Genomic DNA, 20,041 nt, shown 5'->3' with positions numbered 1-20,041 from the left:
TAGAGTCCCACTGGCAGTGCAGATTGCTGGTTGGATGCTGTTGGTTTTGGCTTGTCGAGTTACCCTGCACAAAGAAGCAAAAATCAGATATCCTGACAGCGAAGATCAAACTTGCCCTAAGGAATTTGACAGCCCTTATCAGCAGGAAGTAGTCTAATGATAATGACACCCCCTTTCCTCTCTATTTTTTATTCTCTCCTGTGTAGTGTTAGGTGTTTGAAAGGAAAGAAACAAAGAGGTGGAGAAGGATGGATTAGAGAAAGGAACTCAAAGTAACAATCACTGGCTACAAGGCTGTCCCTGCTTTCTCTTCTGTCAGATTTAGTGTATCTGGTCTTATGTTTAGGTTTTTAATCCGTTTGAAGTTGAGTTTTGTTCAGGGTAATAAGAATGGATCTGTCTGCATTCTGTATCCTGGAAGGGATAGACTCACTTCCTCAAATGTCCACATACGTCCACATGTGCACTCTGGGATATGCTTGCTTACACACACAAACACGACCACGCACGCGCACACACACACGCACACACACACACACACCACAGGAAAGGTCCTTAAAAAAAAAAACCTCAATGACAGCTTTGTTTGGATGGTTAAACTGAGCCTGCTCCATCAGTCATCTGAAGCCTCATCCCTTTAGCAAACCTCCTTGAGTGAACTGACTGAAATAAATCACTTCAGAGGCGAAGACTTTAAAATGTCACTCTGCATGTACACAAAATCAAAGACAAACCAGCTTGACTCTGTCTTGTAAATGGTGCCCATGTGAACATTTCTATCATACTAAAATGCTCGCTCCATACAACCAGGAGCTACCCTCAAATTGTCAGGAGACTAAGATCAACAAGTTAATCCAGCTTCTCCACAAGCAGAGAAACGTGTCATCTGTGAACTCACTGGGTTAAATACTGCCTATGAGTTAATTTCCCTTAGATCCTAACACGATGCAATCAATGGGAAAGTGCTTTTTTCATTATCAACACATAATTGAGATACTACAAATGTCAGAGTTTTAAACATATACATTAATTCACAGGAGCTTTCCTATATTTACAAAGTTTTGCAAAATTTACTGCTTAAAAGCAGAGTTGAGCTGTAGCCTATGGGCCAAATCTGGCCAGATTCTTTCTTCAAAATATATAAATAGTAAGACATTAACAGGTACAAAATAAGCATGATGTCCTGCTATGCAAAGAATATCCATCCTTCCATATACTCTGTGTTGATTTTTGTGCTGCAATAAGCAATAAAGCAGCTATCTACACACAGAGGTGACATTTTAAAATCTTCGCCTCTGAAGTGATTTATTTCAGTCAGTTCACTCAAGGAGGTTTGCTAAAGAGATGAGGCTTCAGATGTATGACAGAACAGGCTCAGTTTAACCATTCGTATGTCTATAAAGCCAAGGACTTGCCCCTGTAAGAAAAATCTGTCAACTCCTAGACTAAAGCATCCCAGTCACAGGCTGCCAATGAAGAGTGGCCCTAGCCTACCACGCTACAGCACAACTAAATCACTACCACGGAATCCTGAAACACATCCTTCCAGTTTGTGCACTTACTACTTTGGGGTAGCACAATATCATCCTCTACTGGTCTAAGTAAAAAGAAATGCGTACATACATCCATTTCATCCCCAAAGAGGAGGGCTACAGCTGGGATACGAAGTGAGTAAATTGTAACAAATAATAATAAAGAAAGAATTAATAAAAACAAAAAAATAACAATAGTAATCGTAAAGATAATCATGAAGTTTCTTTGAAAGTCCCTGAGATTCATCACACCACTGAAAAAGAGTGGTTTTATTTAATTCTCTAAAATGAAGGGTTTTGAAGGCATTTTATCTGAGAGAAGTGCAGTGGAAGCCATTTTCAAGGAAGCATTTTGAGAACAGTCTCTACAGCAACTGATTGTAATTTAGCTTCATAAACCTAATTTTCTCCTTATCCTGGCAAACACACCACTCATTTTTAAACACCTCAAGGAGTACAGACACCGATGAGCAACTGAAGTAAAGCATGCATCTCTAGTGAGCTTCCCAGTGGGATACAGATTGAGGATGTCGCTGCTGCAGATCAGCAGCTTGGGAAGTGGAATCAGAGAGTGGGGAAATAGGTGGCATTTAAGTTCCTGGATTTAAAATACAAACTGAATTTAAAAAACGAAGGAACAAATGAATTTCTTTTTTTTCTTCCCTTCTTTCTCTTTCACTCTTTTTTGGAGAAACATTTGATAATAAAATGACATTGAAGAACAGCTGGACTTCTCAGATAGCACAGAAGAAGCAGGTTCTGGCACTGAGGCCCAGGGGCAGGGAAAACAGTTTAGCATTTCTTATGATACTCTCTAACCTGCACATACTAGGAGATCTTTAAAGGATACAGCATTTTAGTCATCTAGAGGATGTGTGTGTATATGTATATATGTGTGTGTGTATGTGTGTGTGTGTGTATACACATATATATGATTATAGATGACTGGTAGATAGACAGATAGTATAGACATATAATTCATGAATCTCTTAGCTGCACTGAATGGATTCAAGCTAGCTTGTAAAGAATTTACCTTGAAGCAGAACTCTCTTTTGAAATGCCTACCCTCTAGGGACCATGTCCTCCTTGGCTTAAATGCAGACAAATTAAAAACAGTGTGCCCCTCACAGTGAATCGGTGTGTGAATGGGAGTTGACACTAAGCTCTTTCAGCATGGATTTTCTTCTCACGAGATTTAGATTTACATACAACATAGCAAGAAAACAGACATACAAAGCCCTTATGAGTTACCCATGTATGCACCAAAACACTCTGAATTTCAGTACAAATGAAGAGAAGTGGTTAGAAGGCCCACAGCCATTAAAAAGGCTTCCTTCAACAAGTGTGCATGTGGAAAATCTCTGCTGCTCTTCGTCCCACATAACAGACTCAATGACATCTTAATGTAAAATTAAGAACTATTCCATTCTTCATAAGGCTTTAAATAGCCCTTTGGGATTTAGAAAATCAATGCAATATTTATTTAAAGCAGCACTGAATGATACAGCTTCTTAAATCAGTCATCATGACTAAGAAAACCAATTTGCTGACCTCCATGCACTGCCCAGTGGCCTTCAGTGGCAGGAGGCCAGTGGCCTTCTGTTTCAGTCCATGCTTTACCACGATGTGTACATATTACAGCCAAGAGGCTTTGACAGTTCAGGGAATTTTTCAACAAATTTTAGGATTTTAGATATAGAACTGTCAATACATAGAATGTCATGGGTCATCTTCCTAAGAAACTGTCAACATCTATTTCAATTCTTTGTAATGTATGCAACCTATGACCATTTCAGGGGCAGACTGCTCTCCTCTCAAGAAAGCAGATGACAAGGCAAGGAGCCTTTTCCCTGCAAGGTCACCACTCAGGATTGGATTTCTAAAGAAGCTACAGAAGAATTTCTATCAAGCTATGATATTGGTCCTCCCTGAAAATACCTCTCTGCAAAATGCTATTTGCAAAAACGGCCACACACAACATCAATTCACTGAAAGAGAAAATGATTTACAGGAAGACTTATGACCTAACTGCAAAATTACTAGAGAGAGAGAGAGAGCAAAAGAGCTGAAGGGAGAGAGAGATATAGCTGTCTATTCCAAACACGAGAATTGGGACCCCAAAGAGCTGGAGAGAAATCAAAATAAACTCCTGGGAGATGCTGAATAAATGCCTTTTCACACCACACTCATCCATTCTAGGCTAAGGAGTAAACTACCTCACCAAAAGCAAAACATACAGCCAGCATTTGACCACTTCAATTAGTCCACAAACTGATAAAATCACAATCTTGCTGGCCTAAATGTTTTGGGGGTGAGCATCACCTGATTGTCTGTGACAGGGACTAGGTAAGCCTATATCACACTGCAACCTGGAATAGTGCTACCAAAGGACTCCTTCCATTTCACTGATATTAAAGTTTGGCTCAGTGATGTAGTACTTAGCTAGTCTGTGTGAGGCCTTGAGTTCAATCTCCAACAATGCAAACAAATAAGTGAATAAATGGATGAATAAACAAATGTGAAAACACAGTTATCACATATATAAAATAAATATATTAAGCTAATGTATTTACTTATATTAATACTTTAGTGTTCAAAATTCAAGGCTAATTTTCTGGCTCGTGATCTATTTAAATATGTTTATTTTGGAAGTACTAGGATCTAGGTGAGCTATGTGACCATAGTTGTAAAAGAAAGATCATGTGTTTATTTTAATATGGGGGCCTTATTTTACATACCGATGACTGACTTGTGTCACAGGTGACTCCAATGAGCTATAAAGGCACACTATCCTCTGCCTGAAGGTTTCCAGGGGCTGTCTACCTTACCTCCCCTGTCTGTCCAGCACTGAAGCTACCATGACAACCACCTTGCTCCACGTCTGTGGCCTCTCCTGGCTTCCTACAATAGTGTACCCATCATAATGTGTATGCTCCTATTGAAAAGGAAACTTTTCCTAATACACATCCCTTGTTCTACTTCTGATCCAACCTTGATACCCAATATCTCAGTCTGTGTGGGAAACTCGGTGGAGAGACAGTCTTCCCTGTGAGAAGCCCAAGCTTGGACATCGCATGGCACGGGCAGCCTCTGCACTCCCTCCTTTCACCTCTGGTAAAAGACACGGACATGCACTTTAGAACATGAGCCCATTGGACAAGGTGGCAGACAGCACTCAACATTCAAAATTCTTCCTTAAAATTGCCTTCCAGGTTGTCAAGATGATTCAGGAGGTGAAGGCACTTGCCATCAAGCTTGGCAACCTGGGTTTGATCACTGGGACAACATGATAGAAAAGAAGAATGGATTCCCACTTGTTCCCACCCGCACCCTGCCCCCACACACCAGGGCATTCACACACGTGCTATGGCAGGCACGCACACATACGCTAAATACATTACACATGCCTACATACACGTATTTTTGAAAGGTTGCCTTCCAGGGAACCCTACCTCTTGTTGGCTCGTTACACTTTCCTTATTATGGGAGAAAGGTAACAGCTTATAAACTACAGCCCCAGACACACTTTGACTTTCTTACAATCTAAAGTACAAGAATCCCACTCATGTCTAGTGATAAAGTAACACCTTATTTCTCCAATACCCTGTGAACACACATGCCCAAACAAACAAACAAACAAACAAAAAACTCCGACTCTTCAAGTCACGTCTGGGATACACAGACAAGGGTGATGACCACAGAAAGCCATTAAAGATGTTTGGCTGTTATTTAAAAAAATTTGAACACAGGGAACTTCCCAGAGACTCATACTCCAACCAAGGACTATTCATGGAGATAACCTAGAACCCCTGCACAGATGTAGCCCATGGCAGTTCAGTGTCCAAGTGGGTTACATATTAATGGGAAGAGGGACTGCCTCTGACATAATCTGAAGAGCAGCCTCTGCCTGCTTGTTGATCACCTCCCCCTGAGGGGGGAGCAGCCTTACCAGGCCATGGTAGAGGACAATGCAGCCACTTTTGATGAGAACTGATAGACTAAGATCAGAAAGGAGAGGAGAACCTCCCCTATTAGTGGACTTGGGGGGTGGCATGCATGCAGAAAGGGGAGGGAGGGTGGGATCGGGAGGGGAGGAGGGAGGGGCTTATGGGGGGATACAAAATGAATAAAGTGTAATTAATAAAAAAATTCAATTAAAAGATCACACAAAGTTACCCTGCAAAGTAGAATGAAAACTTCTCTTAATTTCTAAAGTCAAGCAGACAAATGTTAAAAAAAATTGAACTTAACATAGCTACATAGCTGCTATGTAACATTCAGGCCCTGTATGCCTACCTCTCTGTAACTTTGAAGCCACGTGAAACCATCTGCTGATCACTACTTGAAACAAGTGACGTAGTCTCCCTGAAACTCATATCTATTTGTGAATTTAACTCACGACTGAGTACACAGAGCCAGATCCATTGTGCTTCCTGGGCAAGGTACAGGACCCACTCTCCCCAGTACAACTGCAGCTGATGAGGAAGGAAGCAAGGCCCTGGTACTGTTAATCCATTTCTGTCCACTTATGCCAGAATGCACCCCGACCCTGACCTTTTAAACACAAACATGGCATGAACTTTTAAATTAACTGAGAAGACAGTATGCCATATACTGCAAATCGAGAGATGAGATAAATGCATTACTTCCAAAGTTTGGAAGAGTCAGTCACTAAATAAGCCTTGGTATATCATATTACAGTGTTTAAAAAAAATCTGTCCAAGTATTTATCTAAAGCAACAATGAGAAATAAAAACAAATTTATCTACCCCCCTCCAATGATGTCCTCTTTGGCTTGTAAAATCCACTGATAAAAACAGAAGCACCCATGGATAACTACAGAGGAGACTCAAGCGTCTATGCAGTCTCTTTGGTGAGAAAGCCCCAGAAGTCAGGAAACTCAGTTAGAGTGCACTGTCAGCATCTGTGCAGCTCAAGGAGATGTATTTGTAAGCAATCAGAACGAAGCTCAGTGCAAGTTGGGCAATGGTGGTACACACCTACATTCTCACTACACAGGAGGTGTAGGCTGGAGGAGCAAGAGTTCTTAAGGTCAGCATCATGACTAAGTTCAAGATCATCCTAGGATACGTAATGAGTTCTGGGCCATCGTGGGCTGTGGACTGCATGAAACCCTATCCTAAAAAAAGCAAAAACAAAACAAAACAGGGCCGAATTTTTAAAACAGATTTGTGCTTATTAGTTTATAGTAAAAATCAGAAGCATCCGTGCCTCTACATGAGTTTGTATTAATTAATAAATACAAAATTTCTACACAGCATTTTATTCAACAGCCCTTATATTCCAAGTTTTACACTCCAATCACACGTAATTAGAACGTAGGTTTCAAGAGTACTGATAATTACAAAAGAAACTCATATTTAACTTGAGGTACCAGAAGAAGAATTCAGAATAGAAAAAATGTTATTTGTACTGTAAGTGGATAATTTTTAAATAGTATTTTAAAAAATGAACACAGTGTTGAACCCATTTAAAGGATGTAATTTTGTGAAGGCAAAGTCTCGTTGTTCTGCACCAGGGTGATTCTTTAGAGACACCAACATTGCCAGACACACAGCAGACGCTCACAAAATGTTCAGACATCAGTGTAATCCACCATGTAAGCCAGGTGTTCAGAAAGCAGGCTCATCGTAGTTGGGGCCCTGGTCTGATGAAGAAGACTGTAGCAGTAGGGTGACCGTGCCTCACACGCTCACAAAGATATGTCACAGCACACTCACCCCACAATGCCTCACTTCTGGCAGTGTCTATCAGATGCCGAGGGAAGGCCTCAGTCTCCGGCTCTACTAAAATTGTCAGCAAAGGGGTCTGAAGACAGCCAATACTATGCTTGACAGAAACCAACACCTCCATATAGGGCTGTCATTTTCTCAGGAATGAAAAACCACATGTGTCCCCATATGAACTGCCCATTAATGCAGAATGGAATCAAAGTTGACACATTTTAAACACAAACTTGGAAACAGCGACTTGAGCGTGCTAATTGTTACTGCTGGGAAATGTGCACCGGTTGTCTATTACATTAATTTTAAAGTTAAACATACCGTTTCTCTTCTGCTATGTGTATAAAGCCACGTTAAATCATGCTAAAACCACGCAGGGGGAATTGCACATACCTGCGCTGACTTCCTTTTCCTCCTCCTCGATGCTGTTTCTGATGCTGTCATACTCCTCGTCAATAGTCTGATTGCCACGCATCTGGGACAAGATTCTGCGGGCCTTCTGAGTCTGCCCTTTCTGAATAAGCCACCGGGGGCTTTCGGGCAAAAAGAGAAACCCGAGAAACTGTATGACGGCTGGAACGGCGGCAAGCCCCAACATGTACCTGCAATAGGAAACACGTTGACACTGTGAACTTGCTCTGAGAGCACTGAGCACACATTCCCTGGGGCGTTTCACGGCGCTGAGTACACGCTCACGCGGACTCTAAAACAGCTCTGAGTGCACACGCCTTCAACATGGAAGTCAGACTCAGGGCGCATGCACTTTCCAGAGTGGAATGGCACTGAGCCTACACTCACTGATAAGAGTATAAAAGTGAGTGTGCACACTGCCCAGTCTAACAGCACTGAGTTCACACTAACCCACTAGAATATATAAACACGAGTGTGCACTCCCCAGAGTCTAATAGCAGTGAGTACACACTACACCCACTGGAGTCTAACAGTACTGAACCCACTTTCACCACAGAGCCTAACAGACTCCAAAAGCACTTAGTATGTGCCCCAGATTGCCATAACTAAGCACACACTCGCCAAAGTCTAAAACCACTGAGCAAGCCTTCCTCAGATTCTAACAGCACTGTGTACACACTCAGCACACAGTGTGACAACACTGATTGAACAGCCATTCACCAGAGAACCTACAAACACTTTGTATGTGTTTCCAAGGTTCTGCCAGCGCCGTGTACACACCACAGAATCTAACAGCATGCACAGTCACTCAACATAGAGTCTGAAACACTGGGTACTTCTATAGACCGGCTGCAGCACACAGGGTGAGCCAACATGGGTTGCAGTGTCGGTGGTGAGCAGCTGATTGATAGCTGGTGTTTCTCTGTATACATTAACTCAAACTTTCAGGCTGGTGGCCTTGCTATTCTCTCTATACACTTTCAAACTCCCAGGCTGATAGCCTTGCTATTTGGGGCTCTCTATATATACAGTTTAACTGTGTATGTACCTTTAATTTTACATACAGTTTAACTCCCAGGGGCTACTGGCCATGAGAGCCTCTAGAGAGAAAGACAGCAGAGGGTGTTAATCAGTCAAGACATGTCGCTCCTTTAACTCAGAGTACAAGCGGCCACAGCCCTGACAATTTCTTGCTATAAATACAAGGAGTTGTAAAACGAAAAGCCTTAGTTCCTTTTAACTTAATGGCTCAGCAGTGAACAGTGGCTTGCTGGAAGGTAGAGTCCTAATTAAGAAGGCTTATAAAACAGGACTGCTTATCACTTACCAAACTTAATAACTTAAAAACATATAAAAACATACACCTTTGTCAGACAAAGAAGGCACAAACCTTTCATGCACATACACACATACAATCAATAGACAAAACAAGAGAGGTCCCAAAGACACCATTCATCCACATATATGAAGACATACAGATATAAATATACTCATATACAATATATACAGACAATTAGACAGAAAATATTTGGATGAAGTGAGTGGCCTCAACAAATGTTTAATTCTGTCTTGGTTTTTTTAATATATTCTAATACAAAGGTTCTCAATGTATGGAAAAAATTAAATCATTCAAAAATAGATACATAAAAGGGAGTTACAGAAGGACTACTGATTTTAATATCTAGATACTTTGTTTATTATAAGTTTAAAGCAGTGGCTTTATCTATATGCTCATTATGAGTTCAAAGCAGACTTTTATCTTATTTCAAACGTACATTTATGTGTTCAAAGTAAGGTTTTTAAGTCAAAGTTTTTCCAAGAAACAGGTGTCTGTCTTGTCTTATATAGCTAACCATTTATTCTTTGTTTCCATTTCATATAGTCTTCCTTATCGTGGTGTACACCTGGGCCTTACCCTTGGGCTAAACCTAAAATGAATCTATCTCCTTGATTATTAATTTGTTTCAACCTTGTTTTCCTTCTTGGTGTAATTCATGTGCTTGACATATCTCCACATGTCCATAGAGCTCCTAGCAGTTTTTGCTATACTGCAGGAGGGTTTTTAAATTACTTGAATCAAGTCAGAAATTCTTCATAATCATCATCAGGAATTATGAAATCACCAGTTCATTTAAACAGCACTATAAAGGCACATCTTCAAAATAATCTGCAGGAAATCTGCCCAACAGAATGAAGCAATGAGCAGTGAGGGTCTCTGCCATGGCTGATACATGAAACAAGCATGGGAAGGCAGTACAGCAACAATAAACAGTCTTGAGGCAAATTCCTTGGGGCCTGCCTACACCAGGGATACGCCCATTCGTCCGCTGTGCAGAAATGAGTGGGCTGCCTCCAGGAAACTCACTTGCTTGCTTCTGCCAATCCAGCATCCAACTGCTCCCTGTAGTGTAATCCCAAAGCTCTGAGTGCACACTTCTCATTCACCACAGTACAGAAAGAGTATACGCTCCCCAGAGCCTACAGGACTGAGTGCGCACTCACTAGAGTCTATCAGCAGTGAGTACACACATACCTCGGAGCCTATGAGCACTGAGTACATACTCACCACAGACTCTGAGAGCGGTGACCACATGCTGAGTAGCCACAGGCTGAAATCACGGAGCACTCCCTAGAGTCTAGCGACACTGAATACATGCCCCTCACCCAGCCTGACAGCGCTGAGTGTATATATACTCACCACAGGATTTGGTGTTTGTGTGGATCACAGCAATACATAATAGCTAATTAATCAGAGTTTCCTCACTGGAAAAGAGCTGTTATTTTTTATGCTGTCCTGAAGTTGAAAATGGGGGAAATCTAACATTTATTTCTCTCATACGAGTTACAATTTGATAAATAGGCAAATGCCAAGATAGTATTTCCATATTGTGAACAAATCATGCAAAGCCCTCCATAAATAGTATGTCTAATACTGATACATACAACAGGACTATGGGTTGCAATACCTCCCGACTGCTACTGATACAAATCCCATGCACAGGTTCCAAGGCGGGTGAATACAGATCCGCTATGGTCTCCTGAAGGCACGCATGCTGAAGGCTTCTTTGCCAGCCTATGTTGTTAATGGGAGAGGGTACACCCTCTAAGAAGTGGGGCTAGCGGGGGAAAGTTTGGCACCTGGGGAATACTCTGAAAGGTGATGTTGAGACCCCAGAACTTTCCTCTCTCCTTTGGCCTTCTAGCAACCATGAGGTCATCAATCCCTCTCACACTGAACTGCTGTCTTGATGTCCTGCCTTGACACAAAAACCTTGAGCCAAAGTAACCCTTCCCCCCCCCCCCATTAGTCAGGCATCTCAGATATGCTGCTGTCACAGAAGCAGGGAGCTAACAGAAATGATCCGATATGAGGTATGCTTCTCAGGAGACTGACTGCCTGCAATTACTTCTTCTGTGTTTTGTTAACACTCCCCCCTTTTTTGCTCTGTCCTCTGAAATATGGTCTTGCTATATGTAGCCCATATTGGCCTACAACTTGTGGTCTCCCTCCCTCTCTTTCACAAGAGCTCGGATTACAGAGATATGCCACCATGCCTTGCAGCAAGTTATTTATTAATAGCTATTTCTGTCCTTTGAATAATTAGTTTTTTTTAAAGTAATTTCCCTATTTCATGTTGCCAGGAAGCATGAAGTTCACCCTGATGAAGCAGTAATGGCCCATAGCAGAGAAGATAGAAGCAGAAACAAGTAACTTCAACAGAGACTACTCTGATTTAATATGCTTTGCAAAGCTAGTCTGCCTTTTAAGTTACGCTAACCTATGGTAAATCAATATAAAGGCACCCACAGCTAGATTTCACGATGTAAGCCAAATAAATTCTAAGCAACTGGGTTTTAAATCTGACAACAAAAGAGGAAAACTATTATTATGATTTGGGTGTCAAGAATAACACTTACTATAAACAGCACAATAAACCCATAAGTAGAATCAGAAAGAGTAATATCCAGAGAGTGAATGAAGTACTCAGGACTGAGTGATGGAACAGATGATGTAGCCTCTGCCATCTATGTTGTGTGATTATACCAACACTTAAACCCTCGGTGCAGCTCACAGAGAAAAGGTTCTTTTTAAATCCCAACTGAAGTATGCTTCTCAGTCTGCTATTGTATCTTACCTTTCACTTTCACCCTCTAGCTGAGCACCAAGTCAAGGATGCGCCTCACACGTGGATGGCATCTAGTAAATACTTTATGAATGGAAAGAACAACAGCCATATACTGAAAGCTTCTGTACTATTACATGGAAAGGAACTAGGCTTAGACTCAAGTACCAATAGCAAGTCTTCCAGATCATTTAGCTGCAAACTTACTTGCCCAGAAAACCACTGTCACTCTAGGCATGATCAGATCCTCTCTTTGCAAGCGAGAGTCTTCGAGTGAGTAGCTGCAATATATAAGTAGCAAGAACAGATTGGATCCGGGTTCCTGCTACGATTTTGTTAAGTGTCCCCTAAACATGTATCTAGACCTGAGTCAGCAGCTGGTTGTGCTACTGGGTGGTGATGAAAACTTCAAGAGGCACAGAAGTTCTGGAGTGTGGAGGACCACACTCCAAGTTAGGTCCTAGAATCACACCCTCAAAAGGGCTGCTTCCTGTCCGTGTGCTTCTCAGCTGCCATGAGGTCTTCAACTATCTCCTCCATATTCTACTGCATGGTTCCCCTCATCACTTTCTCAGCTGATGCTGACCTGAGACACCCAAAACCATTTCCCTCCTTATGTTAATTGTCTCAAACATCTTGTGACCATAACTGAAGACTGATTTTTAAGGTAGTTCAGGTATAGGCACATTAACCCACAACACCCCCGGGTCAAGTTATTTATCTATGGCACACAGAGCAGCATCTGTCCCCTAGCACTGCTCAGCGCAGTAGGTCACAGTAGTTCCTAGTTCACTTAGCGGAAGGGATACTCACCAAGAAAATTTCACCTCCTTGGGATGCCTAACCTTGCAAGAAGTCCACATAGGTCTGTTATAGCTTTATATCCCCAAGTCTCCAGTAGGTAGAACTATCTCATATCTTTCTCTGGGGGAAAATTATTGTTTTTGAAGATGTGTATATGGGTGAAGTAGGAAGGGTTGCTGTTATACTGATGAAAATTTCAACCTAATATAAAGACGCAGAATGCTATAAACCTAGCTAAACTGAATCAGGGGATGTCAATCTTCCAAATCCAGAGAAACCAGGAACCAGATGAATGACAAGAAGCCCTGACACAAACTAAGGGAGGAGTCCCTAGCGATCAAGAGACCTCATTATTATCAGATAAAACAAGGTTTCTGAATCCTGGATTCATGTGTGAATCTCCCAAGGGGCGGTTTAAACACACCAGAGTCTAGGCCCCACCTTCCCCAGGGGTTGTGATTAATTGGTCTGGGCTCTGAGCCCACAGAATTCTATTTCATTAAAAGCTCTCTGGGTAGTGCTAATGTGCTGAGGCCAAGAACCACAGATCTAAACATTTAAAAAAAAATCCCAGAGGTAAAAATGAACAACAAACACCCAAGATCTCAAGGAAAAGCCTTTTATCTTTTGTGGGTAAGAAGGTACAACAAGCTGACTTAAAAAAAGAAAAGAAAGAAAGAAAAAACGGGCTGACTCTAGAAGAAAGAAAATGAGAGCACTAATGAGTTTTGAAACCCTTCAAAACATCTTTAGCATCATGGCAAGACATCTTTTAAAATACAGAAGCCTCGGCATTAAAAGGGTCACAGCTAACACTGCAACCAGGACCTGTCCATCAGAAAATGCAGGATGGAGCAGACCCTCCGGGGGACGATGTTTTCAGATGTTGCCAGCCCGGGACAAGAACCCCTTCTCACTCAGGGTAAGCTTGCTTTACAATTCCCCCAAACCTGATTCTCTGAGAATCTCAAATCCTTCACTGCTGGGCCCTGGATGCCCCACAGTGGCGCAGCTGCACAGAGGTACTATGGCCACTTTCATTACAGGCCCTTCACAGACCACTGCTTCAAAGGCTTCGCACCGCTCCTCCCTGCGCCACTTCAGAATCTTCTCACGGGAGGCCACTTAAGGCACAGGACAGCAGAATGACTGCAGTGACTGCAGCCCGCAGTAATCACCCGCTTCTAGGAACTGGGTTAACTGGCATGTTACATAGGCTTTGTCGTTCCCAAATACATGAGAATCTAACTGAACGTGCGTGCTCAGCTGGTTCATGGAACACTTTATGACAAAGAGCCAACAAAGAACACCAGCCATGCCCCAAGCACTGTTCAAAGGACTCCAAACTGCAGGACACTTACCATCTTCTCAACAACACAAGGATGTGGAGAGCATTATCAACCTCATTTCACAAATTAAGAAATGAAGCACAAAGGAGACCCATAGTTAAGAAGCGATAAAAGATACAAATGAAAAGCAGCCAGCCTGGCCCATATATATATATTTACTGTGAGCCAACCTATAATAATAAATATTCATTAACTACCTAGTAATTAATTATGCTGAACTCATTAAAAATTGCATTAACTCACCGCAACTTCATGGTTAAAGAATTCTGAGGTTCTTTTGTGAAAGTGCGATTCAACTCACATCTATGCACCTAAAACCGTGCAGCAAAAACAGAAAGCAGAGGGCGAGTACAATTCTCAGTAGTGCTCAGCACAGTCTCACCCATCAGGCTGGTTAACTGCAAGCCAGTAGGAGCAGAGCAGCTGGTGACAAACAATATCACACTGTTCTCTCAACGCCTGCCTTGACTAAACTAGAACCCCCTGAGGATATTATTACCACAGCACAGGAAACAGATGACCACCATTTAAAAGAATCCGTGTTTCTTTGAGGTGGGGGGGTCTCACTCTGTACCTTAAGCAGGCCTCAAATTTGCAAGCTCCTGCTTCGGCCTCCATAATTATTTCTCCTTAAATTACATAAGAAACAATATAAACAACAGAAAACTTTTTTACAAAAAAACCATGGGTAGCAAAAGAATGATACGCATGACAGACGTGATAGATCAAACACTGTTTTATCTATATTTTATTCTGCACCCTGAGCCTGACAAAAATTCACCCCAGCCTCAACCCTTCAGAGGGAATTGCACACAGAGCTAAATTCTACACTCACAATCTAATGCGCTTCTCCTCCTCCTCTTTTATCTCCCCACTCCTCAAATGATGTGCAAAGAATGGTTGCAATCTCTTGCAAAAGAACTCCCTAGTTCTCTGCAGTTTTAGCAATAAGTCAAAATGTAACGGAAGATCATCATTGCCAAGGAAACTTCATTGTAGCATATATCTAAATTGATTTGCATGCAAATCTTTTCATAGCTCTTGAAGGACTTCCTTCGAGTCAGGAAAGGGGTCACAGTTCACTTGAAGAAATGAAAGCACTTAAATGCCACAATCACTTGGCCCATTGCCTTACTGACCTTGAGGGCCTAGAGGTGCAGGTCAAGCAACAGCTCCAGGTGTTTCCCAAACTTATTTTGTCAGAACTACATCTCTCTTTACTGGGGCAGTAGGAAGTGTGCCATGGAGGCAAGAACACACCCAAGGAAGGCCCCAGCAGAGAAAACCAAAATTCATGTGAACAAGAGCTTCCAGTGCCTACGGATCCAGCACCTAAGAAAATGTTTTCTGCGGTTTCGCCAGATAGGAGCATCCTATCTATGGCTAAGGTAGAAGGGCCCAGACTGCATCTGAAGTTGACGGTAGAACGGGGAGTTGTCTGCCTGGCACTCCATTGCAGGCATGGAAGATGAAAGTATGATAGGGGTACACAGATGGCTTGTATCGGTTTCCAGGTGTTTGAACTCTTAGTCCCCAACTGGTGGCGCTGCTTCAACAAGGTGAGAGATGCATCTCTGGGACTTTGTGAAGACTCAGCTAGCAGAAGCAGATGACTGCCCTAGCCCCAGATCCTAGTCTAAGTCTCTCTGTGCTTCCCATTGGCAATTGCAGTATGCCCAACCAGACTCAAGCTCCTGCTGTTCCAGCTGCAGCCCCACACGCCACGTTTTCCCTGCCGTGGAACAGTGCACTCACTTGCTCTCTAAAAACTCCAATACTACATCTTTACCACTTATTTTCATAGCCACAAACAATTTATATATATATATATGGGGGTGTATTTTTTCAATTCTAAGAAGATCCATCGTGTCAGTCTTTCAAAGTGTGCCTTGAACATAGTCAAGACTTAAGGAAGATTAATAATATCCAGTACTGCTTATATAAAACCAAAAAAAATTTTTTTTAAAAAAAACTAGCTTTGTAGTTACAATTGTTGCATTTCCACTTTGGGTTTACACCCATTTCCTGCTAACTAACAAATCAAGTCCATGTTAGACCACTCTGAGCAGCTCAAATAAACTAGAAAGCTATTATAAACACTAGGATGCTACCTCTGCTTTATTCTCAAAAGCTCCCCAGTTTTGTGGACTTCGCGGAGCTGCATGTAACAGTTCACACACTACCCTTGAGCCTGTATGCTTCCCAACTGGCAGGCCTTCACACGTAAAAGTCAACACATTTTCCCTTTCATTGAAAATAAAGAGTCTGCTATCAGAATCAGTAGGCTCTTCGAAACCTACTGAATGACGATTTATGTTAGCTTCGAACGCTATGCCAAGATTTCTCTCTGAGTCAATATTTAGCTGTTTATCCGAAAAAAAAAAGCCAAAAAAAACCCTTCTGAATGTATATGAAAGACCAAGAGTTAGGCGCATCACCAACCATAACAAATAAATCTAATCATCGATGGTGCAACACTGTATAACTCTGAAAATAAACCTTCTAGCTAAGGTTGCCAGTGGAAAACAGAGTAACTGCAGCCCCCTCAAACCACACCCAGGAATATTGGCCCTGCAGCCCTGGACTCAGAACTAGCCACCAGCGTTCCTGTGGCTGTGGGGTTTCTCTACTTCTCAAAGCCTGAAGCAATAACTATATGAATAATCTGTGTACTAAGAGCACTCTATTATACACCAGTGGGAAGGCATCTGCCCAGTAACACTGTCAGATAACACTGATATTGGTCACCTGGTACATTACAGCAAGTCACTTGATGATGTGTTTTAAAATTTCAATCAGTGTCTCACAACTCCATTTTAACAGTTAGCTATTAAAATAAGAAAATCGGGCTAGAGAAATGACTTGGTGGTTAGGAATGCTTCCTCCTCTTCTACAGGCCCTGAGTTTGGCTCCTACACCTGTATCAGGAGGTTTACCCTCTTCTGGCCTGCAACACACAGGAATACATGCATACACATAATTTAAAAAAATAGTAAAATTTTAAGATAATAAGATTGCCAAACTGAGATTTTTGTGCATTAACTTAACACTCCCTTGTCACCAAAGACCATGCAGAAGATCAGCACTGGTGATTGAAACTTGCCGTAATCATATTAGCTAGTCATGACATCAAGGGTTGGAGACACGGTTGCATAAAGAAAATATCTGCGGTAGACTCCTGTCATACATTCAATGCATATCCCATTTGTCTTTCTAAATGAGGATTGATCATCATACCCCAGGTCCGCTTTCTTGATTATCTTCTTAAGGTGTATAGATTTCATTATGTTTATCATATCTTTTAGGTCTATATAAGCGAGTATATTCCATGTTTGTCTTTCTCCTTCTGGGACACTTCACTCAGAATGATCTTTTCTAGATCCCACCATTTGCCTGCAAATTTCATGATTTCCATCTGAAAGACTCTACCTAGCAGTGTTCCAAAGTAGATACTAAGAAAGAAAATATCTCCTGTGGCCTCCCTGATGTGATCTGATGATCTGATAGACTAAGATCAGAAGGAAGGAGAAGAGGACCTCCCCTATCAGTGGACTTGGGGAGGGGCATGCGTGAAGAAGGGGGTGGGAGGGTGGGGTCGGGAGGGGAGGGGAGAGGGGCTTATGGGGGAATACAAAATGAATAAAGTGTAATTAATAAAAAAATAAATTAAAAAAGAAAATATCTCCATGTGTCCCATTTTGAATATTTCAACTTTCTACTGCTTTATGATCAGAAAATAAGCAACTTCTGTTCTGCCTCAAGAAAGATTCTGTGCAAACTTATAAAACCAAAATCACTAAATAAACAAATGTAGCGAAGTATTACCTCTGTGTGCTTGATTTATAGGGGGAAAAAATCTCCGAAAGTAATTTTATATCAGTATTTAATGGCTTGGAAAAAGTTATTTAGAGTCTTGTGGTTATAGCAGAAAAAGAAAGACATATTCTGGCAGAAACAGATTAACACTGTTTCTATCAATGAAGCATTCTATACATGTTAGTTTTAAACGGCAAAGTATATGAAGACCTAAACCAAATTCATAGCATGGTTTCTGTGAAAACTTTCTATCTATCTCTCTGGATGTGTGTGTCTGTCTCCCTGTCTCTCTCTCTCTGTGTGTGTGTGTGCGTGTGTGTGTGTGTGTGTGTGTGTGTGTCAGAGAGACTGATTTTATCTACCTCTGAGAATCTTCCATGTAAAGTTTTAAAACTGAGATTATAATAGTCATAATGATAAATAAACTTCATAGAGCCTACACACCAGAAATTTTGAACAAGATAAGGTTATTTAATTGCAGGATAATAGGAGCTTTTAAAAGGACGTCAGAAAACTTATTTCACTGCAGGCTGCTTTCATGGTAGAGTTGGATATTGTGACACACATCTATAATTCCAGAGCTTCGGAGGCGGAGATGGGAGGATTAAATAAATTCAAAGCCTATCTCAGCTCATAGTAAGCTCAAGGCCAGCCAGAGCTATAAGAAAGCCTGTCTCAAAAAATAAAAATAAATAAATAAATAAATTCAGAAATAGAATAGTGTAAGACGGCCAATATGAGGTTCACAGTAATTTTTTCCAGTACTGGACATCAAACCCATTGCAGAGATGCAAGGTTCTTTGTATGAGTTATCAGGAAATGCATGGACTTTGTAACCAACCACCAGCCCAGATAAGAATACTTCTACTACTCAAGAATAGGGACTCTATTCCAGTTGATCATCACCACCAGGGCCAACGGCTGATAAGATTCCTGTGTCTGGGAGTTACCCTGCTTGGTGATGAGCTTCTTGTGGAACTGTGAACCACATGCTGCCTTGTGTCTGTCTTCCTTTACACAGCACGTCTTATTCTTCACTAACAGGGGTAGCGGTACAGTTCAGTAAAAGAGAGTGTGAAAGACAGCACCTCCTTCAACCTCTTTTTAGAACTTGCCAGTGAAATTACGTGACTGGTGGGTGAAGGTCATGCTTCCAGTTATTCAGAAATGTAAAGCATTCTGTATTTTTTCATTTTCTCTTGGTGTGCATTTTTGGGTAAGTATGACTGTTAAGTAACATGCCCATTCTAACTTGTTAAAGCTACTGTTTATAAAACATTTAATGGTATTATAATTCCCAGAGGAATGGCACACACTCTTTTCATCTTGGTATTAACAATACAAGCTTTTATCTATTTTAGTATGATGAGTCATAGCCACTTCATTAAATTTATTTATCTTTCCACAGAATCAACTCCACTGTCTTTCTATTTTATACCTTCTGCTTATTTTCTTGTTCCATTCCTTACTTTTGAGTTTAACAACTACCCTTCCTCCTCCTTCTCCCCCTGAGCCCCCGCTCTCCTTCTCCCCTTCCTTTCCCTCTCTTACTCCTTTCTCCCTTCACTCCCCATCCTCCCTTGAGAGGGTTTCACTGTGGTCTGTGCCTCAATTAGCCAAGATGTAACTGGAGATCTGCCTGCTCCGCTTCTCAGCGCTGGGGTTAAGAGTGTGCCGTCAGACTTGCCATTCTTCATATGGAAGTTGGATCATGACTTTAAGCCTTTTCTCTAGGATCATCTTTTAAAGCTACACATATACATATACATACATATATATATATACATATATGTATGTGTATATATACACACACACTATCATCACCTGATTTAATATATTTTATTTTCAATTTATTTTATTTTCTAATTTTCCTTAAAGCTTGTCCTTATTACTTTTCTACTGCTTTGATAAAAGACCATGACCAGGGCAACTTATTATTAAAAAAAAAAAAAAAAAAGGTGTTTAATTTGGGCTTATGGTTTTAGAGGGTTAGAACCACGGTGGCAAACACCTCAGAGGTTGCTCTTGATTGAAGTAGGAGATGGAGACAGACAGTGGGAATGGTGCAAGCCTTTTGAAACCTCAAAGCCTGTCCCAGGTAACACAGCTTTTCCAACAGAGCCACTCCTTCTAATCCTTCCCCTAAAGTTCCACCAACTAAAGGTCAAGTATGCAAACATAAAAACCTATGTGGGGCCATTCTTATTCAACACACCACAGATCTATAAGTACTTAGAACATCTTGCTTCAGTTCCTAAATC

At 41.4% G+C, this 20,041-nt stretch overlaps 1 protein-coding gene across 1 annotated transcript in view; it reads right to left on the bottom strand.

Moving 5' to 3' along the window:
* Positions 1 to 20,041, bottom strand: part of Slc2a13 (solute carrier family 2 member 13) — a 263,691-nt gene that overhangs the window by 182,593 nt on the left and 61,057 nt on the right. Inside the window, exon 3 of the mRNA XM_055627184.1 lies at positions 7,670 to 7,878. Within this exon, the coding sequence (XP_055483159.1) occupies positions 7,670 to 7,878 (209 nt within the window). The remainder of the gene's footprint in view (positions 1 to 7,669; positions 7,879 to 20,041) is intronic.

The sequence above is a fragment of the Psammomys obesus genome, unplaced genomic scaffold (assembly GCF_907164565.1).
Source record: "Psammomys obesus unplaced genomic scaffold, mPsaObe1.curated_primary_1811, whole genome shotgun sequence".
Classification (NCBI taxonomy): domain Eukaryota; kingdom Metazoa; phylum Chordata; class Mammalia; order Rodentia; family Muridae; genus Psammomys; species Psammomys obesus.
Note: the sequence above shows the minus strand (reverse complement) of the source record. Positions and strands in the feature narration are given on the sequence as shown.